Source organism: Neoarius graeffei, chromosome 2 (assembly GCF_027579695.1).
Source record: "Neoarius graeffei isolate fNeoGra1 chromosome 2, fNeoGra1.pri, whole genome shotgun sequence".
NCBI lineage: Eukaryota > Metazoa > Chordata > Actinopteri > Siluriformes > Ariidae > Neoarius > Neoarius graeffei.
In genome coordinates, this window is record NC_083570.1 from 11,029,404 (window position 1) to 11,057,323 (window position 27,920).

Sequence of the window (27,920 nt, forward strand, 5' to 3'; positions counted from 1 at the left end):
ACTTTATCTAATCCCAGTCAGTGCAGGGTTCAAACCCCATCCACCAGAAATATCATTAAAATCAAAGGGAAAGGCAGAGACGAGGCGAGATCATCAACAGGAGATCTATCCAGAATAAACACGGCTCACAACTGAGGAGATTTACTAACACACTGGAAGGGTTCACAGTAACTGAAGGGTCCATGTGCATTTTATAACAACAGACAGGAAATAAGTGGAAGAAGCGATTCAAAATGTGTGTAAAGGTGCCCTCTGGTGGTCTGCAGGAGAAATGTCCAGGTTAAATATTACAGTGTTCATCCACGTTTCTTTCATTTTTATTTGTGAACACACCGGTTTAAAATAATTTCACTTCAATGAGCTGCTACTATAGAAACAAGAACATATTAGAGCAAGCCTATTAATATAAACCTACACTACTGTCAGAGCTGCTCTTATAGAAAATTAATCAACACCTTCTGACCAATCAGAATAGAGAACTAAAACAGATTTTTTTTTTTTTGCTTTATTTGATTGTAAGTGAAAAGGATTTAAAAAAAAGAAGTTTTTCCAACAATCATGTTGAGAATCTAAATCAGGAGTCAGACCACAGACAGATCCAGTTCACAGAGACAGATTTATCATCATTACTCACACAGACAATATATGACAACATTAAAAGAGATGTTTTTTGGAGGAAAAAGTCAGTTGGAGGTTTACAGTGATTTTCACAAACACATATTTAAGACATTGTCTTTATTTTTCCACAGATTAAATAATCTAAAAATATCCATTCAAAGTGGAGAAAAACCCCGTTGCGTATCAATACAGCAGCTTGCTGACATCCTGACCTCAGTATTAAAAGCTTCTGTCTGAAAATGAGTTCAGCACAGAAACTTCATCACTGGGGGAAACTTTATTCTCCTGTGCTCTTATCTTTTAGTCTGCAAATCTTTGATTGTAATAATTATTTGAATAAAAATCCCAAACTCACAGATAAACCTGGATTTATAAGGTTCTATCTGTGGGCCAATCATCATCCAGGCTGAATATGGGATGAACACGACATCACCAGCCTGAACGAATCATGTACTGTATGTTCTAATGGAGTTTAAATATTGTTCAATGTTTTACAATCAAATCTCAGGGTTTAGAAACAACTTCAGATTTTAAAAAGTGAATGTGGATTTTACATCTTCGAACACAAGCAGAAAAATCAAATTCATTCCAAAAGTGATATTTTATTTTTATATAGTGTGGCCTGAACAGGTTTAAAATGCTGTTCTGTTCTGGCTTTATTACTGTTTATTAGTTATTTAATGAGACGCTCATTAATATAACACACAAGTCTAAAATAATTTCACTTCAATGAGCTGTTACTATAGAAACAAGAACATATTAGAGCAAGCCCATTAATATAAACCTGCACTACTGTCAGAGCTGCTGTTATAGAAAATTAATTAACACCTTCTGACCAATCAGAACAGAGAACTGAAACAGATTTTTTTTTTTTTTGCTTTATTTGATTGTAAATGAAAAGGATTTTTAAAAAAGAAGTTTTTCCAACAATCATGTTTAGAATCTAAATCAGGAGTCAGACCACAGACAGATCCAGTTCACAGAGACAGATTTATCATCATTACTCACACAGAAAATATATGACAACATTATAAGAGATGTTTTTTGGAGGAAAAAGTCAGTTGTAGGTTTACAGTGATTTTCACAAACACATATTCAAGACACTGTCGTTATTTCCCACAGATTAAATAATCTAAAAATATCCATCCAAAGTGGAGAAAACCCCCGTTGCGTATCAACACAGCAGCTTGCTGACATCCTGACCTCAGTATTAAATGCTTCTGTCTGAAAATGAGTTCAGCACAGAAACTCCATCACTGGGGGAAACTTTATTCCCCTGTGCTCTTATCTTTTAGTCTGCAAAGCTTTGATTGTAATATTTGAATAAAAATCCCAAACTCACAGATAAACCTGGATTTATAAGGTTCTATCTGCGGGCCAATCATCATCCAGGCTGAATATGGGATGAACACGACATCGGCAGCCTGAACCGATCATGTACTGTATGTTCTAATGGAGTTTAAATATTGTTCAGTGTTTTACAATCAAATCTCAGGGTTTAGAAACAACTTCAGATTTTAAAAAGTGAATGTGGATTTTACATCTTAGAACACAAGCAGAAAAATCAAATTCATTCCAAAAGTGATGTTTTATTTTTATATAGTGTGACCTGAACAGGTTTAAAATGTTGTTCTGTTCTGGCTTTATTACTGTTTATTAGTTATTTAATGAGATGCTGCTTAATATGAAACAAACACAACTTTATAATGCGAAGGTCATGTTTGACAAGTTTCTTGTCAGTTAATTTTTAACGTTTCCTTTTTAATTCTGTTAAATTATTCATCTGTTTTCATTTTAATATTAAAATGAGTGTTTTTTGTGCAGCTGGATTGTGTTCTAGTGAACCAGACGACTAAGCAACAACGTGGCAACGTGCAGGAATTTTACAGAAAACACTACACACTTTTTTATTCTGGATCACACAATCTCACAGTAGAACCATAAAACAAGTAGAGCCCAAACCCAGCATATAGAGGCTGAGTGAATGTGGTGTGGACTCTGTGGAGGAGCTTCATCGTGTCAGAGACGCTGTAGAAGGACAGAGTTCCTGCACTGTGATCCACATACACTCCTATTCTGGAGGGTGATGGAACTATGAGATCAGTCTTAATGTTGTTGTGCCAGAAAGAGAGAGAAGAAGAAGAACACCACAGACTCCAGGACTGATTGTTACGTCCAAACCAACACTCATAACCCTGTTCTTTCCTTCTGATGTCTTTATCTGAGACTGATATGAACACACCAGCACCGCTCCACTCCACCTCCCAGTAACAGCGTCCACACACACTCTCCTTACACAGCACCTGCCTGTAGGAATCAAATCTCTCTGGATGATCAGAGTAACGCTGCTCTCTCTCACTGTCTCTCACCGCTCTGTTCTTCTCAGACAGAATGAGGTGACGATGTACCGTGTTGGGATCCAGAGTCAGATCACAGAAATCTAAAAAAAAAGAGAAAAACAAACTGAACAATGTGAACATGTTAGGTTTAATTCACACAATATATTTATGTGAAGTGTGTAGGCCTGTCGCGATATTCGATATACCGACTTATTGTACGGTAAATGAAAATGAACTCGGTAATTTTTTCCCCCACAATTTTGGCATTTCCGTGCTGTCCATCTCCATAGGGAAGTCTCCAGAGTATTAATTTGACCCAATGACTGAATAAAACACTGCACTGTTTTCTGTCGTCTCGCGCGGCTCTCTGTCAGAGGTGGGGCTTCCCAGCATGCAACAGTTATCCAGCCAGGGGATCCACTGATTGGGGAAAAGACAACAACACAGTGCTCCGTTGTACAGAGAATAGGTGTAGAATTGGGTATGGATGGTATGGACGGGTCCCTACAAATATTTCTGATTGGAGAAAATAAAAATCCCGCTCCGTGCGCGATACATAAAGGGTTCCTGTAGGTTTCCACTGGGCAAAACCATGCAAAATTCGCTCATGAATATTCACTCTGGGGGCATGGTCATAAAAACAGCTAGCGTGTTTGGCTACCATGTCAATTAGCAAGTGCGGTTGCTGTGCAGTGAGCGGCTGCTAGCTAGCAAACTGTCCTTGAGGAATGTACCGTTAGATTAGCTTGGAAAATTAATCAGTTCACAACAGTTTGGATTCAGTGTGTAAAAACGACAACATACGAATATGACTGTTTTCTAAGTTTGTGTGCCAAGTAAATAACAATCCGACTTGATACAACTGGTGTTCATTAAGGTCACAAAGACATTATTAAATCATATCAGATTGTGCTAATGTTGGCTAATATTGCACCGAGTCTTGCTTGTGAAGTGCCTGCAAACTTTAGCAGCCCGCTAACCCTTAATTTGAAGTGCTTCAGTTAAGACCTGCAGAGCCCTGACCAAGTTCAAGTAATATGACACATGTAAACAACAACAACCCGATGGTGATGTGGACATTTTTCGTGGCACAGACACCTTTTAATCAAATCAAACATTTTCACGTAATAAGCAGAACAGCCTCCACCTTCTGGATCAGAAATTTTTGGTGACTCCGCCTCTCTTTTGAAAACGTCACATACCGAGTCCACACATCCACTGAACTGATTGGTTTTCAAGGCGGTTCATTTGAAAGCTGGAGGCCAAAAACTTCTCTGTAGAACCCTGTCACTCTCCCCCCCTCCCCTCCCCTCCCCTCGCCACTCCACCCCACTCTGGGCTCAAGGAGACAACAAAAGGGCAATAATATAACAACAACCAATCAGAATTCAGATACAACAACCAATCAGAATTCAGATACATTCTGTTGCCAAGTAACAGGAACAGGGAGGTGATGAAAGCAGCACAGCAGGAGGTGAAACGCTGCATGAGCGAAGCTAAGGACAGCTACAGGAGAAAGGCAGAGCAGAAGCTGAAGGAGAACAGCATGAGGGAGGTCTGGGAAGGTGTGAAAACCATCACAGGCCACAACACAAAGACCAAAGTTGTTGAGGGGACAGTGGAGAGGATGAATGAGTTGAATGACTTCTTCTCACTCACTACGTTTACATGCACATAGAGAGAATCGAATTTCTGCCATTGCTCGACTGAAATCGAAGTTCAAAATGTCATGTATACACCTTAATTCGGCTGAAATTGAACCGAACTTGATTTCTCGGAATCGAGCTACACGACCTAGTTTATGCGATTTCTGCCGAGCTACTTTGTGCATGTATACCCTATCGAGCTAGTTGTCGAGCTACTTCCAGAAGTGACGAGTGACAAGACCACAAGCGGGAAACACAACAGCCTCGGTCGGCATGACAACAGTAGTAGCGAGCAGCAGAAGAGGTCAGGAGGAACAAACGAAGAAGAGAAAATGGCGATGTAGAGCTCTCTGAAGTGTGGGTGGAGCACAGAGGACAGCAGGACAAAGCTTCTGGTACTAATAGGCTTTTTATTGTCAGACTTTTCAGTTTAACAGCCTACTTTTATTCTTGAGAGAAAAACACACACGCGCGCGCTGTGTTCTAGTCCCGGGATGAGCTCTCCCCTCTGCTCTCCCTCTGCCTCCTTAAATAGGGCGCGGTTACTGGGAAGACACACAAACACAGGTTAATTACCGTCAGGTGAAGTGATTCTGCCACTCACCTTCCCTGGCTCTGCCCTCCTGTCACAGACCGGCGCTTGACCACGCCCCCACTGCCACAGGCAAGCAGAAACGTGCACTTCTGGAGCAATGAGGAGACAGAGTTCATGCTCATTCAGCTTAAGGAATTGAATATATTAAAATTCATGGACGGGAGAAAAACGCGCAATGGAGAACACGGAACTGATAACTTTGTTTACACTCTTGAATAGCTCTTCTTCATGATGACAACCGGAAATGTACCAACACGATGGGGCGTGTTGCGCCACCTGTGGCTCGGGTGCACAATGCACCCCACACAATAGCCCGATTTCATTGTGTGCATGTAGGATTGGATTTCTCTGGCACCCTGCTGGGACCTTCAGCTCGATTACCGACAGCAGCTCGATTTGGATGTGCATGTAAACGTAGTCACTGCAGCCATCTCTCCTTCTTCCCTCTACACACCTCCCCCCAGTCATTGCAGCAGCCCCCTCCTCCCCCACTTCAACACAGACTCCTCCATGCATTATTGCAGATCAGGTCAGAGGTAAACTGAGGAAGCTTCACCCCAGGAAAGCAGCAGGCCTGGACAAGGTGTGTCCCCGACTACTGAAGACCTGCGCTGCTGAACTGGGTGAACCACTCCAATGCATTTTCAACCTCAGCCTGCAGCTGGGGAGAGTGCCCACCCTCTGGAAGACATCATGCATCATTCCAGTTCCCAAGAAGAACCGGCCCAGCGAGCTGAATGACTTCTGACCAGTGGCACTCACTTCACATCTGATGAAGATGTTGGAGCAGCTCTTCCTCAGCCTCCTCAGACTCCAGGTGCAACATGCCCAGGACTGTCTGCAGTTTGCATACTGGGCAGGTGTTGGTGTGGAAGATGCCATCCTCTACCTGCTACACCAAGCCCACTTGCATCGGGATAAGGGAAATGGCACAGTGAGGATCCTCTTCTTGGACTTCTCAAGTGCCTTCAACATCATCCAGCCCCTTATGCTTCAGGACAAACTGAACAGGATGCGAGTGGACCCCTGCCTGGTCACCTGGATCTCCAGCTACCTCACCAACAGGCCGCAGTACGTCAGGCTGAAGGACATCACGTCTGATACTGTGATTAGCAGCACCAGAGCACCCCAGGACACGGTGCTGGCCCCTCTTCTCTTCACCCTGTACACCGCAGACTTCTGCTACAACTCGGAGCTGTGTCACATTCAGAAGTTCGCCTATGACACAGCCATCGTGGGGTGTATCAGGGATGACAGAGAGGAGGAGTATAGAAGCCTGGTGAGGGACTTTGCTGCTTGGTGCAACAGGAACCATCTGCAGCTCAACACCTCGAAGACCAAGGAGCTGGTCATTGACTTTGGGAGGTCCAGAACAAGGTCACGACCAGTTCTGATCGAGGGAGTCAAGGTGGAGGCTGTGGACTCCTACAAGTACCTCGGGTTGTGGCTGGACAGCAAGCTGGACTGGACTTACAACACCAACCACCTGTGCAGAAAGGGACAAAGCAGGCTGTACTTCCTGAGGAGGCTGCGGTCCTTTAACATCTGCAGGAAACTCCTGTGGATGTTCTATCAGTCTGTGGTCGCCAGTGTCCTGTTTTACATTGTGGTGTGCTGGGGGGGCAGCACATTCAAGAAGGACACATCCAGGCTGGACAAACTGATCAGTTGGGCCGACTCTGTGGTCGGCATGAAGCTGGACTCTCTGGTGATGGTGGCAGAGAAGAAGACTATGGACAAAATACTGAACATCATGGATTATGCCAGCCACCCTCTGCACACCGTCATCAGCAACCAGAGGAGCCTGTTCAGTGACAGAACAGACTTAAAAACTCCTTTGTCCCTCACGCCATCAGACTGTACAACTCCTCTCTGGGGGGGAGGAGGGGTAACAGGAGGACAGAGGACGGGAATAAGCAGTAGCCTAGCCTGACAATAAACAATACTGGACAATGTGCAATACAATGTGCAATACCTCTTCCGTTGCCCCCCCTTCTCCATATCTTATTCTTTTTTATATTTGTATATGCAAATACCTGATTTAATTTACCTGTAAGTTTTTTCTCTATTTTTATTCTCTGTTTGTCCTGTAATGATGCCACTGGAATTGTAATTTCCCTGAGGGAACCCGCCCAAAGGGATCAATAAAGTTCTATTTAATCTAATCTAATCTAATCTAAAGTAAAATTGTAACCTTTCAACGTGTCAAAGTTCTCGAGCCCTCGTGCTGTTTTACTGTTAGATCAATCACATATCAGCTTAAACTAGCATTCTAAACCTAGTTAAAGATCACACAAAAGAGAGCCTACTCCCCCTGCCAGCCTCATGGAATGCAGTGTTTAAGGCTCTGGATGGGTTTTATTTCCGTTTATGAGGGAAAGGAACATACACCCTCCCGACAGTCAGTGCGTTATTCGCTTGTAAAACACCTTTGCAAATTGGTAGAATGAGTTAATCATCACATGCAAGATTTACAGTTAATCAAATGGATTTCATATTATTACCTCCGCCAAGAAGGTTATGTTTTCGGTAGCATTGGTTTGTTTGTTTGTTGGTTTGTCTGTTAGCAACATTACGGAAAAAGTTATGAACGGATTGCTCTGAATTTTTTTCCAGAGGTGTGACTGGGCACAAGTAACAAATCCATTAAATTTTGGCGGTGATCCGGATCACCTTCTGGATGCCAGATTTTTTTTTAAAGGATTCTTTATCATTGCGAGATAGGCCCAATATGTGGTGAAATGAGCTGCTTGGTGGAGGTCTGTGCTCTCTCAGTGCTTTTCTAGTTATTATTATGATTCATGAATTACTACAGTTCTGAATTTAAAATGTTAAAAGTCTGGCCTTTGGAGAGATGATGGAGACTCTTTTGGTGGAACACAACACAGCAAAATATTGTGACCCTCTAATGTTGACCTGAAGTTGGCACCACTGGGGGTTGGCATTGGGTTTTTGTCCCCACCAATGTTAATACCAAACCTACGCCCTTGCCTACATGTTATCTCATTCTAATTGTTGTTACTTTTATCCAAATGACAGCTGGCAATACGTTGTTACTTTGCACTTTTTGTTGATCTGGGTACTAATCTTTGAGAAACTGAATTGGTAGAATGTTGCCTGTGAAGAAAAGAATGTCGTTTTATTACCCTGTGCCAAGTTAATATTCACTTCAGTGGAATTTTTAAGAGCCATAAATTGTATTTTATTTATTGTTTTTGTTGTGAGTGGTTTTGTTTGATTGCTGTTTTATTTCTTTAGCTTATTTATTTTTTATGTTCCACTGTTGAACTGAATAAGTTGACTTAATTAAAAAGTTTACTATTCTATGAAAGGGTGTATTTGCATGATCATTATTATTTTACTAGTGGCATAAAATTGTCTTGAAAAGACATCAACAATAATATCGTTTATCGCAATAATTTCTGAGACAATATATCATCCAACAAAATTTGTTATCATGACAGGCCTAGAAGTGTGTGTGTGTGTGTGTGTTAGATGTACATTTCAGAAACTCTTCTCTGCTCTGTGGTTCTGGCTCTGAAATGATCTGAACTACTGCAGCTGTGGAGAGAAAAATGGAAACATGAGTTTGTGTAAAAGATGGAAAGAGTTTAAAGTGATCCAGTCAGTTTATTCATTTTAAATCAGTGTTTTAGTTCAAAGTGTCGGGTGAATAAAGTGTCTGCAGAAAAGAAAGCAGGAGCATCGCTAAGAAATAACACATCACTGTGTTTCTCCAGCGGGAACAGCTCCTCTTACCATGTGGAGGGATTTTGTTGAATTCCTCCTCACAGAATTCCTCGAGTCTCTTTTTCAGATCTGAGAGAGAAATCCTCACTCCATCAAATGAGAGATGTTGATGGACAGTGACGCTGGATGTGTGAAATGATGTTCTGCTGAATTGAGGAGACCAATGTCCAGAAGCTAAAACCTACAGAAAGCAAATGAAATGTAAAACCCACTTGTGATGTCAGACAGGGACATTTATTGTTCCTTTAATGAGAGGTGTTTTAGAGAGTGTGTGAGGAACAGCTGGCTCTGTAGATCAGACAGTGAGTGTTACCTGGAGGAAATGGATGTGATCGTGTGTGTGTGAAAGCTGCTCCAGCTCAGTGACTCTCCTCTGAAGATCAGCAATCTCCTGCTCCAGTTGCTCCAGGAGTCGTTCAGCTCGACTCAGTTCAGCCTTCTCCTGATCTCTGATCAGCTCCGTCACCTCCCAGCGCTTTTTCTCCATGGAGCTGATCAGCTCAGTAAAGATCCTCTCACTGTCCTCCACTGCTGTCTGTGCACTGAGCTGTTAGGACACACACACACACACACACACACACACGATTTAAAGCTCATCTATCATTCCCTCTCTTACTGGGACTGTAAATGACTCGTTGTCCATGTTGTGTGTGTTTCTCGGAGCAGCTCTGTCTCTGCTCACTGCTCACCTTTATAGTGTTCACAGCCTGTTTCAGCTCCTGCACCTTCTTCTGCTTCTCCTGGAGTCTCTGCTGGGATTTCATCTGCTCCTCCTTTAACTCACTCTGAGAACAAATGAAATACATTCAGCTTTTTATACAGTACAAGCGAACTGGTTACATATTAATGTTAGTTCAAAGTACATTCATGTTTCGCTCTGAAGGTTATGTACTCTGTGTGTGTGTGTGTGTGTGTGTGTGTGTGAGAGAGAGAGAGAGAGAGAGAGAGAGAGAGATGTTCACTAACTGATCTGGGCTGGGTTTCCCGAAAGCCTCTTAAGGCCAAGAGAGTTTTAAATGACCTCTTAAGATCCATCATCAAGCTAACGTGGTTTTCCCGAACAACATCGCAGCACAAGTCGTCCTTTAGTTTGCTTGGAATTTATGAGAGACCCGGAGCACTCGTTCAAAACAAAGAGCGACTCGCTCGCTGCCGAATCCACAGAATGTGCATGCGGCTCTGAGGGACTCTCACAGTCAGCGGGGGAAACTGGTGTTGAATCTGCTGGTGGTGTTCAATTAGTTTTCTTGTACATTGCAAGAACATCGAGTTAATTATCAGAGGTGGACAGTAACGAAGTACATTTACTTGAGTTCTGTACTGAAGTACACTTTTTGAGTATGTGTAGTTTACTTGAGTATTTTTTTTGGAAACTTATAACTTTAACTTCACTACATCTGAAAGGCAAATATCGTACTTTTTACTCCACTACATTTCTATCAAGGTCCTCATTACTCGTTACTATGAAGCAGCTTTGAAAGTGGATGTTTTTTTCTTTTCTTTTCTAAAACATGATTGTTTTTTCCGCAGGTGACACTGAGACAGTCCATCAGTAATCACTAGGGTCACATCACGTCCATAGACTGGATAAAATCAAGATCAATGATTTCTCCGCAGCATTATTTAACACGATCAGTTGATGGCAGAATGGAAGGAGGCGGTTCTTCTGGGGAATGCACACACCCACGGTTCTATAGCTAGAACCCATGATTCAGGTTCTGAAAGGAATAAAGAGTCGTTTCATTTTAAATGTTTGCTTTGTTTGCCTAAAATGGAGCACATCACAGCCTACAAAAACTTGCCATCCAGCCTCCGGAAGCATATTGAGGGATCTAAACGTTTTATTCCAAGACAAAGCTTGCAGTGAAGTTGTCTGTGCTTTTAGAGCTTGTGATAACATTGCAATACAGTTGTGTTCACAATTATTCAACCCCCACTGAAATTAAGTGTTTTGGCCAGTTTGACATTGATTTTGATCATTTCAGTCATCTTATTTACAATTAAATCAAAGAGGCACTTGTAAATTAGACAAATATAACATAACATTTATAATAAAATGACCACAAATGTCTTTTCTGTGCTCACATCATTATCAGTTTTATTCAACCCCCAAGTGACATTCATTCTTAGTACTTAGTACAACATCCTTTTCCAGTTATAACATCTTTCAAGCATGAAGCATAGCTTGACACAAGTGTCTTGCAGCGACCAACAGCTATTAGCCCATTCTTCATGGGCAAAGCCTCCAGTTCAGTCACATTCTTAGGCTTGTGCGCTGCAACTGCCTTCTTTAGGTCCCACCAGAGGTTCTCAATCGGATTTAAGTCTGGTGACTGCGATGGCCACTCCAGAATGTTCCAGCCCTTCATCTTCAACCATGCTCTAGTGGACTTGGATGTGTGCTTAGGATCATTGTCCTGTTGAAAGGTCCAACGTCTCCCAAGCCGCAGGTTTGTGACAGACTCCATCACATTTTCTTCCAAGATTTCCTGGTACTGAAGAGAATTCATGGTACCCTGCACACAATGAAGCTTCCCTGTACCATTAGAAGCAAAACAGCCCCAAAGCATAATTGACCCCCCACCATGCTTCACAGTAGGCAAGGTGTTCTTTTCTTCATAGGCCTGGTTCTTCCTCCTCCAAACATAGCGCTGGTCCATGGGCCCAAACAGTTCTAATTTAGTTTCATCAGTCCACAGAACACTTTCCCAAAACTTTTGTGGCTTGTCCACATGACTTTTGGCATACTACAGTCGACTTTTCTTATTCTTTGGAGTCAGCAAGGGGGTGCACCTGGGATTTCTGGCATAGAGGCTGTCATTACGCAGTGTGCGCCTTATTGTCTGTGCTGAAAGCTCAATGCCCACATCTGACAGATCTTTTTTCAGTTCCTCACCAGTCACACGGGGATTTTTATCCACCTGGCGCTTCAGGTAGCGCACAGCAGTCGCCGTCAGGATCTTCTTTCTGCCACGACCAGGTAGCGTTTCCACTGTGCCCTTTGCCTTGAATTTACAGATGATGCTTCCGATAGTATCTCTTGGAATGTTTAACATTTTGGAAATCTTCTTATATCCATTGCCATTCTTGTGAAGAGAAATAACCTCTTCTCTTGTCTTCTGGGACCATTCTCTTGCCTTCACCATGTTTATCAACACACCAGTAAATGTCTAGAAGGAGCTGAGTATCACAGGCCTTTTAAATCTGCCTAATTGGTGCTTATTATGCTTGATTGATGCTCGTTGACATCCACAGGTGTTTTCAATACCTGATTGAAAACACTTGAATGAACCTCTGTTCTTAAGAGTGGTAGTCATAGGCTACGTTTACACTAGACCGTATCTGTCTCGTTTTCTTCGCGGATGCACTGTCCGTTTACATTAACCCCCCTGAAAAAGCGGGGAAACGGGAATCCGCCAGCGTCCACGTATTCAATCTAGATCGTATCAGCTCCGGTGCTGTGTAAACATTGAGAATACGCGAATACGCTGTGCTGAGCTCTAGCTGGCGTCTCATTGGACAACGTCACTGTGACATCCACCTTCCTGATTCGCTGGCGTTGGTCATGTGACGCGACTGCTGAAAAACGGCGCAGACTTCCGCCTTGTATCACCTTTCATTAAAGAGTATAAAAGTATGAAAATACTGCAAATACTGATGCAAATACTGCCCATTGTGTAGTTATGATTGTCTTTAGGCTTGCCATCCTTCCACTTGCAAGTAATAAGTGATATGCGCTGGGATCTCACACACAGCAGCTCAGTCCCGAATCGTGGCTTGTTCACTTCACTCGCGCGCTCTGTGAGCTGCGCAGGGCCGGAGTGCACACCCTCCAGAGGGCACTCGCTGTTCAGGGCGGAGTGATTTGGAGCGCAGGATGCCTGCGGAGCCGAGCGTATCCGCGTATTGGTGTTGCTGTGTGCACGGCTAACGGTTTTAGTGTAAACGCGAATCGTTTTAAGAACGTTAATCTGATGATCCGCTGATTCGACGTAATGTAAACGTAGCCTTAAAGGGGTTGAATAATTGTGTCAATGAAGAAATCACAAAAAGGCCATTTAATATTTTATTACAAAAGCAACTGATGTCATTTTAGTTGCATTTGGTTCTTTAACAAGTCCTTGTAAGATGTCATTATGAACACAATTACAAATGTACACTGAATTCCCTAAAACCCTTTACAGCATTGGAGGTTGAATAATTGTGAACACAACTGTAGCTATGCAGTCTGGTTTGTCAAATGACTTTCTGTGGATTTGCCCACCAAGTTGCCACAGTCTTGTCCACAGCTAACGTTTACACATACCTAGTTAACTTGGACACTGTTAGTTAGCATGTAAACATGGAGTTACGCGAACATGAATAACATTAACTTACCTGAAGTCCTTTTAGAAATGAATTAGCATCAGAAATGTTTTATCTCAGTGTCGGAGAATTTCTATCTGATTCCTGGATTTTTTCGTGTTTCGAGCTCGAAATCACTTCTGTTCTGTTTATCGTGAACGGCAAAATAAAGAGTAAAAATATAAAAATATAAAACTGACCCTTTAGAATTATTTGTAGAGTGATTTTAATAATAAATGTTGTCACAAAGGATCTTAACTCTGAGTGATATTCATGAAGTCCATAAAAATGTTATCGACACGTTTAGCTCCAGTCTTCAGTTTCCTGAATGATCTGCACTGGTCTTATGTTTCAGACGTGTTTAATAGTGCCGTCAAACGGGGTCGTGCTTACTGTGTTCATGAGAAGAGTGTAGATGAGCATGATGGAGTTTGGCTCTGGGCAGGTTTTTTCAGCAGGAGCAGAGAAAATTTGCCTGCGAACAGGGGCTATTTCAGAGGGGGAGGGGGGACACTGTAAAATCTGAAAGTGAAATGAATAAATCCTGCTTTCAAACTGAAACACCATCCTCTTGATTACAGATTGGAAAAAAATCCCTCCATAAACGCCCCATCTTGTAGTCTTCACCACAAAGCTCTCAGTTCACTAAATGTGACATGTTTGCGAATGTTTTCACAAATAACGAAGGCAATGGAAGTATTTTTTGTTGGATGATCAGGAACATATTGCAATTTTATCACAATATAATTTAACTCTGTCAAGGCGGTTATGCTTTTGGTTTCTTTGACTGTAAGCAGGATTATGCAAAAACTACCAGCGGGATTTCCATGAAACTTGGTGAAAAAGTCTGGCATTGACGACGGAAGAACTCGTTCATTTTTGGAATGGATCGAACCCACAGGACGGCTGTACGAATTTAATTTCACTTCCGCTAACATTGCAGCATTTGGCCTTGATGGAGGTCTGCATTTCCAAGTGCCCTTCTAATTTCTACTGAAACTCCCCCAGCACACACACACACACACACACACACACACACACATGATACACAATCCCTGCTCTGCGACAGTTACAATCAGGGGCGCAGATAGGATTTTTGAACTGGGGGGGACTGAGCTGTCAGCAAATGATTCCATTTTGTGTATATATGTGTGTGTGTGTGTGTGTGTGTGTGTGTGTGTGTGTATATATATATATATATATATATATATATATATATATATATATATATACACATACACACTACTGTTCAAAAGTTTGGGGGCACTTTGAAATGTCCTTATTTTTGAAAGAAAAGCACTGTTCTTTTCAATGAAGATCACTTTAAACTAATCAGAAATCCACTCTATATATTGCTAATGTGGTAAATGACTATTCTAGCTGCAAATGTCTGGTTTTTGGTGCAATATCTCCATAGGTGTATAGAGGCCCATTTCCAGCAACTCTCACTCCAGTGTTCTAATGGTACAATGTGTTTGCTCATTGCCTCAGAAGGCTAATGGATGATTAGAAAACCCTTGTACAATCATGTTAGCACAGCTGAAAACAGTTGAGCTCTTTAGAGAAGCTATAAAACTGACCTTCCTTTGAGCAGATTGAGTTTCTGGAGCATCACATTTGTGGGGTCGATTAAATGCTCAAAATGGCCAGAAAAATGTCTCAACTATATTTTCTATTCATTTTACAACTTATGGTGGTAAATAAAAGTGTGACTTTTCATGGAAAACACAAAATTGTCTGGGTGACCCCAAACTTTTGAACGGTAGTGTGTATACATGTTATTTCACCTCCCTCACTGCCATCACCAGGAACTACCTGCAGGCCAGGACAATGATAACATTTTAACATAGCCTATGGAAATCCAAAGTTTACACATTATCATCACGCACAGAAATTGCAAAACTGCAAAACTAGTTTTAAAACCGCTAAGTTCCAACTGTTAACCATAGAGAGAGGCTGGGCTACGTGTGTGTGTGTAAAGTGTAAACCAGTGCATCCTGACTTTCTAACTATGCCTGTGTGTTGCGTGAGCGGCAGTCAGTCAACAACTCTTCGCAAAGTTTCCTTATGAAACGATATGCTCGTTGAAATTATGGCAGGGAACGCCAGATTAAACATTAAAACTGCCTTCTGAGCACTGAGGCTACCACCAAAAGAAGGAGGCTACCAGAAAGGCATCTCTACTCCGTACGATTTTACTTTCACTACGACATTACTTTGAACAGACTATCAAAAAATTGCAAGGTGATAAAGTAAGGCACAGTTTACTTACAGTCTTTTTTTTTTTTAAACGATGCAATCGTTTTCTGCCTTTTGGCACCCTTCATCATGCCGTGTTGGGGTCCTGAACTAGGAGGAGCTGTCCCCGATATGCCTGTCAAACTTGTTGTGGGTAACCACAGCAACCAAGCTCGAGCTCGCAACCTGTGCAGTCTGCGCAGTTGCAACTATGTATGTACTGCTGTGCACCTCAATAAACCGAATGGTAATTAGTCTTTTGATTTTTCCGTGAGGTTTGCCTTACGCAAAGAAAGACAGCATAGACGTTTTTTCCTCCCTGTAAGTGGGGGGGACCGAACGAGGTGAATTTAAATCTGGGTGGGACGAATCCCCCCCGTCCCCCCCTCTATCTGCGCCCGTGGTTACAATGCCATTCTGTGTTAAACACAAGGCAAGATATTCAGCTCATGGTGTAAAGGTGGAAGTTTCACAAGCCAGCTGACGTAACCACACCTCTGACTATAACATTTCACACAATTAACCCACGTGAGAAGCATGCCCAGACACGGGTTTGTCCACATTTCAGCCTCAGATTCTGAGATCACACTCTTGCTACCAGTTACCATTGCCTCGACTAATGAATCCACAGAGTTCTTTTCCATAAACCTGATGTTATATGAATGAGTACATTTACTTACTTAAATGCACTTAATATTTGTTATCTTCACAACAAAACAATGTGTCTGTTGATTGAGTCTCCACACACACTGTTAAAAATTGACTGTAAAATTTACAGTAAATTACTGGCAGCAGAGTAGCCAGTATTTTACTGTAAAATGTACAGTAACAAAAAACCCTACTGTAAATTGTGGAACAGTATGTTACTGTAATTTTTATACTACTGCAAGATGTTACTGTAAATTTTTAACAGTGTAGACACAGACAACCATTCACACTCACACCTATGGTCAATTTAGAGTCGCCAGTTAACCTAACCTGCATGTCTTTGGACTGTGGGGGAAACCAGAGCACCCCCACGTGGACATGGGGAGAACATGCAAACTCCGCACAGAAAGGCCCTCGCCGGCCACGGGCCTTGAACCCAGACCTTCTTGCTGTGAGGCGACAGCGCTAACCACTACACCACTGTGCCGCCCTGAGGCTAATGTTTAGACCTAAAAACCAACGTTAGATTGTGTCCGTATACTTGTAGAATTGATACAGATGTTGCCGACTTATGCACACGTTGAAAAATACCAGTTATAAAAACAAATCAGTATGAGTTCAACATCGAGTAAAGCTTATTATATTTAGAGGCAACTTGCAAAAGAGCTTGCTTCCTGCTCCCTTACCAGATTCATGGCAGTGGGTGAGTGGGTTGCATCAGCATCCGTCCGCTCGCTTCGTGCTTAACGCCAAAAAATTCCCAGAAACCTTTGTGTGTTACGGTAGCAGTAGACTGTACTGTATAAACGTAGCCACCTACAGTTATTTACTATATAAGCATCACACAGTATCTTACTGTAAAATAATACTGTGCTATACTGTAAGTTTTACAGCAATTGTTTACAGTGTGGACGTTTATCACTCTGGCTAACAGGACGTGAAATTAAGATGAAAAGCTCACTGCATGCTGCACTAATTGGTTGAATCAGATCACCTGTGTTGGCTTTATGTTTTTTAGTCTCAAAATAACTGTCACACCCGCATGCATTGGCACGCTCAACTGGCTGTCTCACATGTGCTCTGGACAGCACGTGCAACAAACTGACTCTAGTGCACGTTCGGAACAGTGCACGCCGCTAATGACACACACCTGCAGCAGATTAAGGCGCAATCAGCGCACCTATATAAAGACTCTCAAGGCTCATTCAGGTTGCAAAGTATTGCGTTATTAATAACTCATTACCAAGCTGTACTGTGTTGTAGTTCTCCTGATTTCCTGACTCCTGTTCCTTGTTCTTTGATTCTGCTTTTGTCTGTGCCTTGGATAGTCTGTTTGTGCCTTGCTCAACCCATTGCTTGTTTTACTGTTTATGATTTCTGCCTGCAATTTTGAACTGTATGCTCGATTGCTATTTTTATAATAAAACTCTTCTGCACATGCATCTGCCTTCACTGTCCCTCTCTGATGGAATACTTCGCCACTACATGGATGTAACAGAAGATAACCAGCACGCCCTTCAATATCGTGCCTGGGTTTCCGTACCTCAATCCCTTGCCGTATTTTTCCAGCAACCACTTGGGATAGACACCCTGGCACCCTATGATGGAATGGAATATCATCCAAAGGGGTTCACTCTGCAATGTGTGCTCAAGCCCATGTTGATGTCCAGTCTGGAGCCATTCTCTTGCCTTCACCATGTTTATCAACACACCAGTAAATGTCTAGAAGGAGCTGAGTATCACAGGCCTTTTAAATCTGCCTAATTGGTGCTTATTATGCTTGATTGATGCTCGTTGACATCCACAGGTGTTTTCAATACCTGATTGAAAACACTTGAATGAACCTCTGTTCTTAAGAGTGGTAGTCATAGGCTACGTTTACACTAGACCGTATCTGTCTCGTTTTCTTCGCGGATGCACTGTCCGTTTACATTAACCCCCCTGAAAAAGCGGGGAAACGGGAATCCGCCAGCGTCCACGTATTCAATCTAGATCGTATCAGCTCCGGTGCTGTGTAAACATTGAGAATACGCGAATACGCTGTGCTGAGCTCTAGCTGGCGTCTCATTGGACAACGTCACTGTGACATCCACCTTCCTGATTCGCTGGCGTTGGTCATGTGACGCGACTGCTGAAAAACGGCGCAGACTTCCGCCTTGTATCACCTTTCATTAAAGAGTATAAAAGTATGAAAATACTGCAAATACTGATGCAAATACTGCCCATTGTGTAGTTATGATTGTCTTTAGGCTTGCCATCCTTCCACTTGCAAGTAATAAGTGATATGCGCTGGGATCTCACACACAGCGGCTCAGTCCCGAATCGTGGCTTGTTCACTTCACTCGCGCGCTCTGTGAGCTGCGCAGGGCCGGAGTGCACACCCTCCAGAGGGCACTCGCTGTTCAGGGCGGAGTGATTTGGAGCGCAGGATGCCTGCGGAGCCGAGCGTATCCGCGTATTGGTGTTGCTGTGTGCACGGCTAACGGTTTTAGTGTAAACGCGAATCGTTTTAAGAACGTTAATCTGATGATCCGCTGATTCGACGTAATGTAAACGTAGCCTTAAAGGGGTTGAATAATTGTGTCAATGAAGAAATCACAAAAAGGCCATTTAATATTTTATTACAAAAGCAATTGATGTCATTTTAGTTGCATTTGGTTCTTTAACAAGTCCTTGTAAGATGTCATTATGAACACAATTACAAATGTACACTGAATTCCCTAAAACCCTTTACAGCATTGGAGGTTGAATAATTGTGAACACAACTGTAGCTATGCAGTCTGGTTTGTCAAATGACTTTCTGTGGATTTGCCCACCAAGTTGCCACAGTCTTGTCCACAGCTAACGTTTACACATACCTAGTTAACTTGGACACTGTTAGTTAGCATGTAAACATGGAGTTACGCGAACATGAATAACATTAACTTACCTGAAGTCCTTTTAGAAATGAATTAGCATCAGAAATGTTTTATCTCAGTGTCGGAGAATTTCTATCTGATTCCTGGATTTTTTCGTGTTTCGAGCTCGAAATCACTTCTGTTCTGTTTATCGTGAGCGGCAAAATAAAGAGTAAAAATATAAAAATATAAAACTGATCCTTTAGAATTATTTGTAGAGTGATTTTAATAATAAATGTTGTCACAAAGGATCTTAACTCTGAGTGATATTCATGAAGTCCATAAAAATGTTATCGACACGTTTAGCTCCAGTCTTCAGTTTCCTGAATGATCTGCACTGGTCTCATGTTTCAGACGTGTTTAATAGTGCCGTCAAACAGGGTCGTGTTTACTGTGTTCATGAGAAGAGTGTAGATGAGCATGATGGAGTTTGGCTCTGGGCAGGTTTTTTCAGCAGGAGCAGAGAAAATTTGCCTGCGAACAGGGGCTATTTCAGAGGGGGAGGGGGGACACTGTAAAATCTGAAAGTGAAATGAATAAATCCTGCTTTCAAACTGAAACACCATCCTCTTGATTACAGATTGGAAAAAAATCCCTCCATAAACGCCCCATCTTGTAGTCTTCACCACAAAGCTCTCAGTTCACTAAATGTGACATGTTTGCGAATGTTTTCACAAATAACGAAGGCAATGGAAGTATTTTTTGTTGGATGATCAGGAACATATTGCAATTTTATCACAATATAATTTAACTCTGTCAAGGCGGTTATGCTTTCGGTTTCTTTGACTGTAAGCAGGATTATGCAAAAACTACCAGCGGAATTTCCATGAAACTTGGTGAAAAAGTCTGGCATTGACGACGGAAGAACTCGTTCATTTTTGGAATGGATCGAACCCACAGGACGGCTGTACGAATTTAATTTCACTTCCGCTAACATTGCAGCATTTGGCCTTGATGGAGGTCTGCATTTCCAAGTGCCCTTCTAATTTCTACTGAAACTCCCCCAGCACACACACACACACACGATACACAATCCCTGCTCTGCGACAGTTACAATCAGGGGCGCAGATAGGATTTTTGAACTGGGGGGGACTGAGCTGTCAGCAAATGATTCCATTTTGTGTATATATATGTGTGTGTGTGTGTATATATATATATATATATATATATATATATATATATATATATATATATATATATACAGTGGTGCTTGAAAGTTTGTGAACCCTTTAGAATTTTCCATATTTCTGCATAAATATCACCTAAAACATCATCAGATTTTCACACAAGTCCTAAAAGTAAATAAAGAGAACCCAGTTAAACAAATGAGACAAAAATATTATACTTGGTCATTTATTTATTGAGGAAAATGATCCAATATTACATATCTGTGAGTGGCAAAAGTATGTGAACCTCTAGGATTAGCAGTTAATTTGAAGGTGAAATTAGAGTCAGGTGTTTTCAATCAATGGGATGACAATCAGGTGTGAGTGGGCACCCTGTTTTATTTAAAGAACAGGGATCTATCAAAGTCTGATCTTCACAACACATGTTTGTGGAAGTGTATCATGTCACGAACAAAGGAGATTTCTGAGGACCTCAGAAAAAGCGTTGTTGATGCTCATCAGGCTGGAAAATGTTACAAAACCATCTCTAAAGAGTTTGGACTCCACCAATCCACAGTCAGACAGATTGTGTACAAATGGAGGAAATTCAAGACCATTGTTACCCTCCCCAGGAGTGGTCAACCAACACAGATCACTCCAAGAGCAAGGCGTGTAATAGTCAGTGAGGTCACAAAGGACCCCAGGGTAACTTCTAAGCAATTGAAGGCCTTTCTCACATTGGCTAATGTTAATGTTCATGAGTCCACCATCAGGAGAACACTGAACAACAATGGTGTGCATGGCAGGGTTGCAAGGAGAAAGCCACTGCTCTCCAAAAAGAACATTGCTGCTCGTCTGCAGTTTGCTAAAGGTCATGTGGACAAGTCAGAAGGCTATTGGAAAAATGTTTTGTGGATGGATGAGACCAAAATGGAAATTTTGGTTTAAATGAGAAGCGTTATGTTTGGAGGAAGGAAAACACTGCATTCCAGCATAAGAACCTTATCCTATCTGTGAAACATGGTGGTGGTAGTGTCATGGTTTGGGCCTGTTTTGTTGCATCTGGGCCAGGATGGCTTGCCATCATTGATGGGACAATGAATTCTGAATGATACCAGAGAATTCTAAAGGAAAATGTCAGGACATCTGTCCATGAACTGAATCTCAAGAGAAGGTGGGTCATGCAGCAAGACAACGACCCTAAGCACACAAGTCGTTCTACCAAAGAATGGTTAAAGAAGAATAAAGTTAATGTTTTGGAATGGCCAAGTCAAAGTCCTGACCTTAATTCAATCGAAATGTTGTGGAAGGACCTGAAGCGAGCAGTTCATGTGAGGAAACCCACCAACATCCCAGAGTTGAAGCTGTTCTGTACAGAGGAATGGGCTAAAATTCCTCCAAGCCGGTGTGCAGGACTGATCAACAGTTACCGGAAACGTTTAGTTGCAGTTATTGCTGCACAGGGGGATCACATCAGATACTGAAAGCAAAGGTTCACATACTTTTGCCACTCACAGATATGTAATATTGAATCATTTTCCTCAATAAATAAATGACCAAGTATGATATTTTTGTCTCATTTGTTTAACTGGGTTCTCTTTATCTACTTTTAGGACTTGTGTGAAAATCTGATGATGTTTTAGGTCATATTTATGCAGAAATATAGAAAATTCTAAAGGGTTCACAAACTTTCAAGCACCACTGTATATATATATATATATATATATATATATATATATATATATATATATATATATATATATATATATATACACACTACTGTTCAAAAGTTTGGGGGCACTTTGAAATGTCCTTATTTTTGAAAGAAAAGCACTGTTCTTTTCAATGAAGATCACTTTAAACTAATCAGAAATCCACTCTATACATTGCTAATGTGGTAAATGACTATTCTAGCTGCAAATGTCTGGTTTTTGGTGCAATATCTCCATAGGTGTATAGAGGCCCATTTCCAGCAACTCTCACTCCAGTGTTCTAATGGTACAATGTGTTTGCTCATTGCCTCAGAAGGCTAATGGATGATTAGAAAACCCTTGTACAATCATGTTAGCACAGCTGAAAACAGTTTAGCTCTTTAGAGAAGCTATAAAACTGACCTTCCTTTCAGCAGATTGAGTTTCTGGAGCATCACATTTGTGGGGTCGATTAAATGCTCAAAATGGCCAGAAAAATGTCTCAACTATATTTTCTATTCATTTTACAACTTATGGTGGTAAATAAAAGTGTGGCTTTTCATGGAAAACACAAAATTGTCTGGGTGACCCCAAACTTTTGAACGGTAGTGTGTATACATGTTATTTCACCTCCCTCACTGCCATCACCAGGAACTACCTGCAGGCCAGGACAATGATAACATTTTAACATAGCCTATGGAAATCCAAAGTTTACACATTATCATCACGCACAGAAATTGCAAAACTGCAAAACTAGTTTTAAAACCGCTAAGTTCCAACTGTTAAACATAGCGAGAGGCTGGGCTACGTGTGTGTGTGTGTGTGTGTGTGTGTGTGTGTGTGTGTGTGTGTGTGTAAAGTGTAAACCAGTGCATCCTGACTTTCTAACTATGCCTGTGTGTTGCGTGAGCGGCAGTCAGTCAACAACTCTTCGCAAAGTTTCCTTATGAAACAATATGCTCGCTGAAATTATGGCAGGGAACGCCAGATTAAACATTAAAACTGCCTTCTGAGCACTGAGGCTACCACCGAAAGAAGGAGGCTACCAGAAAGGCATCTCTACTCCGTACGATTTTAATTTCACTATGACATTACTTTGAACAGACTATCAAAAAATTGCAAGGTGATAAAGTAAGGCACAGTTTACTTACAGTCGTTTTTTTTTTTTGAAAAAACGATGCAATCGTTTTCTGCCTTTTGGCACCCTTCATCATGCCGTGTTGGGGTCCTGAACTAGGAGGAGCTGTCCCCGATATGCCTGTCAAACTTGTTGTGGGTAACCACAGCAACCAAGCTCGAGCTCGCAACCTGTGCAGTCTGCGCAGTTGCAACTATGTATGTACTGCTGTGCACCTCAATAAACCGAATGGTAATTAGTCTTTTGATTTTTCCATGAGGTTTGCCTTATGCAAAGAAAGACAGCATAGACGTTTTTTCCTCCCTATAAGTGGGGGGGACCGAACGAGGTGAATTTAAATCTGGGTGGGACGAATCCCCCCCGTCCCCCCCTCTATCTGCGCCCGTGGTTACAATGCCATTCTGTGTTAAACACAAGGCAAGATATTCAGCTTATGGTGTAAAGGTGGAAGTTTCACAAGCCAGCTGACGTAAACACACCTCTGACTATAACATTTCACACAATTAACCCACGTGAGAAGCATGCCCAGACACGGGTTTGTCCACATTTCAGCCTCAGATTCTGAGATTACACTCTTGCTGCCAGTTACCATTGCCTCGACTAATGAATCCACAGAGTTCTTTTCCATAAACCTGATGTTATATGAATGAGTACATTTACTTACTTAAATGCACTTAATATTTGTTATCTTCACAACAAAACAATGTGTCTGTTGATTGAGTCTCCACACGTGCACTGTTAAAAATTGACTGTAAAATTTACAGTAAATTACTGGCAGCAGAGTAGCCAGTATTTTACTGTAAAATGTACAGTAACAAAAAACCCTACTGTAAATTGTGGAACAGTATGTTACTGTAATTTTTACACTACTGCAAGATGTTACTGTAAATTTTTAACAGTGTAGACACAGACAACCATTCACACTCACACCTATGGTCAATTTAGAGTCGCCAGTTAACCTAACCTGCATGTCTTTGGACTGTGGGGGAAACCAGAGCACCCCCACGTGGACATGGGGAGAACATGCAAACTCCGCACAGAAAGGCCCTCGCCGGCCACGGGCCTTGAACCCAGACCTTCTTGCTGTGAGGCGACAGCGCTAACCACTACACCACTGTGCCGCCCTGAGGCTAATGTTTAGACCTAAAAACCAACGTTAGATTGTGTCCGTATACTTGTAGAATTGATACAGATGTTGCCGACTTATGCACACGTTGAAAAATACCAGTTATAAAAACAAATCAGTATGAGTTCAACATCGAGTAAAGCTTATTATATTTAGAGGCAACTTCCAAAAGAGCTTGCTTCCTGCTCCCTTACCAGATTCATGGCAGTGGGTGAGTGGGTTGCATCAGCATCCGTCCGCTCGCTTCGTGCTTAACGCCAAAAAATTCCCAGAAACCTTCATGTGTTATGGTAGCAGTAGACTGTACTGTATAAACGTAGCCACCTACAGTTATTTACTATATAAGCATCACACAGTATCTTACTGTAAAATAATACTGTGCTATACTGTAAGTTTTACAGCAATTGTTTACAGTGTGGACGTTTATCACTCTGGCTAACAGGACGTGAAATTAAGATGAAAAGCTCACTGCATGCTGCACTAATTGGTTGAATCAGATCACCTGTGTTGGCTTTATGTTTTTTAGTCTCAAAATAACTGTCACACCCGCATGCATTGGCACGCTCAACTGGCTGTCTCACATGTGCTCTGGACAGCACGTGCAACAAACTGACTCTAGTGCACGTTCGGAACGGTGCACGCCGCTAATGACACACACCTGCAGCAGATTAAGGCGCAATCAGCGCACCTATATAAAGACTCTCAAGGCTCATTCAGGTTGCAAAGTATTGCGTTATTAATAACTCATTACCAAGCTGTACTGTGTTGTAGTTCTCCTGATTTCCTGACTCCTGTTCCTTGTTCTTTGATTCTGCTTTTGTCTGTGCCTTGGATAGTCTGTTTGTGCCTCGCTCAACCCATTGCTTGTTTTACTGTTTATGATTTCTGCCTGCAATTTTGAACTGTATGCTCGATTGCTATTTTTATAATAAAACTCTTCTGCACATGCATCTGCCTTCACTGTCCCTCTCTGATGGAATACTTCGCCACTACATGGATGTAACAGAAGATAACCAGCACGCCCTTCAATATCGTGCCTGGGTTTCCGTACCTCAATCCCTTGCCGTATTTTTCCAGCAACCACTTGGGATAGACACCCTGGCACCCTATGATGGAATGGAATATCATCCAAAGGGGTTCACTCTGCAATGTGTGCTCAAGCCCATGTTGATGTCCAGTCTGGAGCCCAAGTCCTGTCCAGAGCTCGAGCCCCATGTCCATGTCCCAGGCTATTTTTATAATAAAACTCTTCTGCACATGCATCTGCCTTCACCGTCCCTCTCTGATGGAATACTTCACCACTACATGGATGTAACAGAAGATAACCAGCACGCCCTTCAATATCGTGCCTGGGTTTCCGTACCTCAATCCCTTGCCGTATTTTTCCAGCAACCACTTGGGATAGACACCCCGGCACCCAATGATGGAATGGAATATCATCCAAAGGGGTTCACTCTGCAATGTGTGCTCAAGCCCATGTTGATGTCCAGTCTGGAGCCCAAGTCCTGTCCAGAGCTCGAGCCCCATGTCCATGTCCCATCCAGAGCCCAAGTCCTGTCCAGAGCTCGAGCCCATGTCCATGTCCCATCCAGAGCCTAAGTCCTGTCCAGAACTCAAGGCCATGCCCATGTCCAGTCCAGTCCAGAGCCCAAGCCCCAACCTGAGCCCTAACCTGAGCCGAGAATACGGTGCCATGTCTGCCCAGGACAGAGTGCCGATGGCACGGTATTCAGTGCCAGGACCTCATCCCCAGGACCATTGAAGATGGTTTTAAGTACCCAGAGGGAGCTCTTTTGGGAGGGAGGGTTCTGTCATACTTGCGCACATTGGCGCGTGCAAGTGGTTCTCTCTCGCACATGCTCAGAACAGCATGTGCCACTAATTACACACACCTGCAGTGGATAAAGGCACAATCAGCGCACCTATAGAAAGACGCTAAAGGCTCATTCAGGTTGCAAAGTATTGCATTATTCGTTACTCATTACCGAGCTGTACTGTGGTGTAGTTCTCCTGATTTCTTGGCTCCTGTTCCTTGTTCTTTGATTCTGCTTTTGTCTGTGCCTTGGATAGTCTGTTTGTGCCTCGCTCAACCCATTACTTGTTTCACCATTTATGATTTCTGCCTGCCATTTTAGACTGTACACCTGATTGCTATTTTTAGAATAAAACTCTTCTGTACATGCATCCAGCTTCACCACTCCTCTCTGACAATAACTGGTTTGCTTTAATAATGTATTTATTTATTTTTCACATCATAGTATTTACACATTAAAAGTTTTAATTTGAAATAAACCACAGAAATTTCTTCAGGGTGTGAAGGAGGTGCACTGGTTATCCTCACTACAGCACCCCCAAGCCCCTCCCTGGCACCACCCACGCCTGTGACAGTTCAGTGTTGGCTGAAATGTTCACTAACTAGTCTGACCAGATTACGACCGGCAATGAAAATAAATTTAACACTCTGTTCACCAGAACACAGACAATATTAATCAGCTTTTACAGAATCCTTCTGATTGAGACACACATTGAAATTAAAGTTCAAATCATATCACTGACTAAAGCACCTGTTTCTAGATGGGAAACTAGAATTAAGATGATTTCATTCTGGAAAGATTTCTAGTTCTCACCTGTTTCTCAGCTCTTTCTGTTGCAACTGAAACAGCGTCATGGTCTTTATGTTTCTCCAACATGCACAAAGAGCAAATACATATTTGATCAGTACGACAGTAGATCTCCATCAGCTTGTCATGTTCAGAGCAGATCTTCTCTTGGAGTTTTGCTGAGGCTTCAATTAATGTGTGTTTTTTCAAAGCAGGAACTTCAAGATGAGGTTTCAGATGAATTTCACAAAATGAAGCCACACACATCAGACAGGACTTGACGGCTTTGTGTTTTCTCCCGGTGCAGAAATCACACTCCACATCTCCAGGTCCAGCGTAACAGTGAGCAGGAGAAGCAGCTTGGACTTCAGTCTTCTTCAGTTTCTCCAATACTTCAGCCAGCATGTTGTTTCTGCATAGAACAGGCCTTGTCATGAAAGTGTCTCTGCACTGAGGACAGCTGTAGACGCCCTTCTGATCCTCCTGATCCCAGCAGCCATTAATACACACCTTACAGAAACTGTGACCACAGGGGATAGCCACCGGATCCTTCAGGAGTTTCAGACACACTGGACACATGAACTGGTCCTGAGCTACTGAAATACTGGCTTCAGCCATTTTCCTGAACTCACAGACTGAGAAAGAGAGAGACTGAGAGAGAGAGAGAGAGAGAGAGAGAGAGAGAGGAGGAGCACAAACACAGAGAGATCATGAACACTCCTCTATTAACCATTTCATCTCCCTTCAGTGCAGAAATATAACCCATGTAGCCGCACTAATTAGGATTCATTTCATGAGATTTTATGAAAGTTGAAATCAGTTGATTCTTCTTCACTTGGTGCCTTCAGTCACTAAACATCTTTTAAGTGTTGTGAGAAGGAACGGAAACATTATAAAGTGGTAAATGCTTTACTGTCCCAACTTTTTCTGAATTGTGTTGCAAGAATCAAAATTAAAATGTGTTTATTTTGAAAAAAAAAAAAAATCATGAAGTAAACCATCAAAGAATGTGCTGTTGTATTGTTTTGAGTGTAACACAGGTCAAAGATTATTTACAAATCATTGTTTTCAGCTTTAATTTCAACTTCAACATACCATCCAAATGTTTTCTGATTTGGGGTTGTAAACTTCACCGCTTCAGTTGTTTATATGATTTAAACTTTTATTTCAATATCTGTCTTCCG

General features: G+C 42.1%; 2 protein-coding genes across 2 annotated transcripts in view; both read right to left on the reverse strand.

Moving 5' to 3' along the window:
* LOC132880045 (tripartite motif-containing protein 16-like) overlaps window positions 1-27,920 on the reverse strand; it is a 542,736-nt gene that overhangs the window by 473,027 nt on the left and 41,789 nt on the right. The gene's annotated exons all lie outside the window — the stretch shown is intronic.
* LOC132880129 (tripartite motif-containing protein 16-like) lies at window positions 627-27,439 on the reverse strand. Its single transcript, XM_060913770.1, has 6 exons — window positions 26,764-27,439; window positions 9,638-9,733; window positions 9,262-9,495; window positions 8,958-9,129; window positions 8,700-8,759; window positions 627-3,058 (listed from the first exon to the last, which is right to left on the reverse strand). The coding sequence occupies exons 1-6, from the start codon at window positions 27,352-27,354 to the stop codon at window positions 2,526-2,528; spliced, it is 1,686 nt and encodes a 561-aa protein (XP_060769753.1). The 5' UTR covers window positions 27,355-27,439; the 3' UTR covers window positions 627-2,525.

Coding starts and splice junctions, on each gene's coding strand:
- LOC132880129 (XM_060913770.1), bottom strand. CDS start 27,354: ATGGCTGAAGCCAGTATTTCAGTAGCTCAGGACCAGTTCATGTGTCCA. Junction 9,496..9,637: donor AGGCTGTGAACACTATAAAG/GTGAGCAGTGAG, acceptor GTGTCCTAACAG/CTCAGTGCACAGACAGCAGT. Junction 9,130..9,261: donor ATCACATCCATTTCCTCCAG/GTAACACTCACT, acceptor TGCTTTCTGTAG/GTTTTAGCTTCTGGACATTG.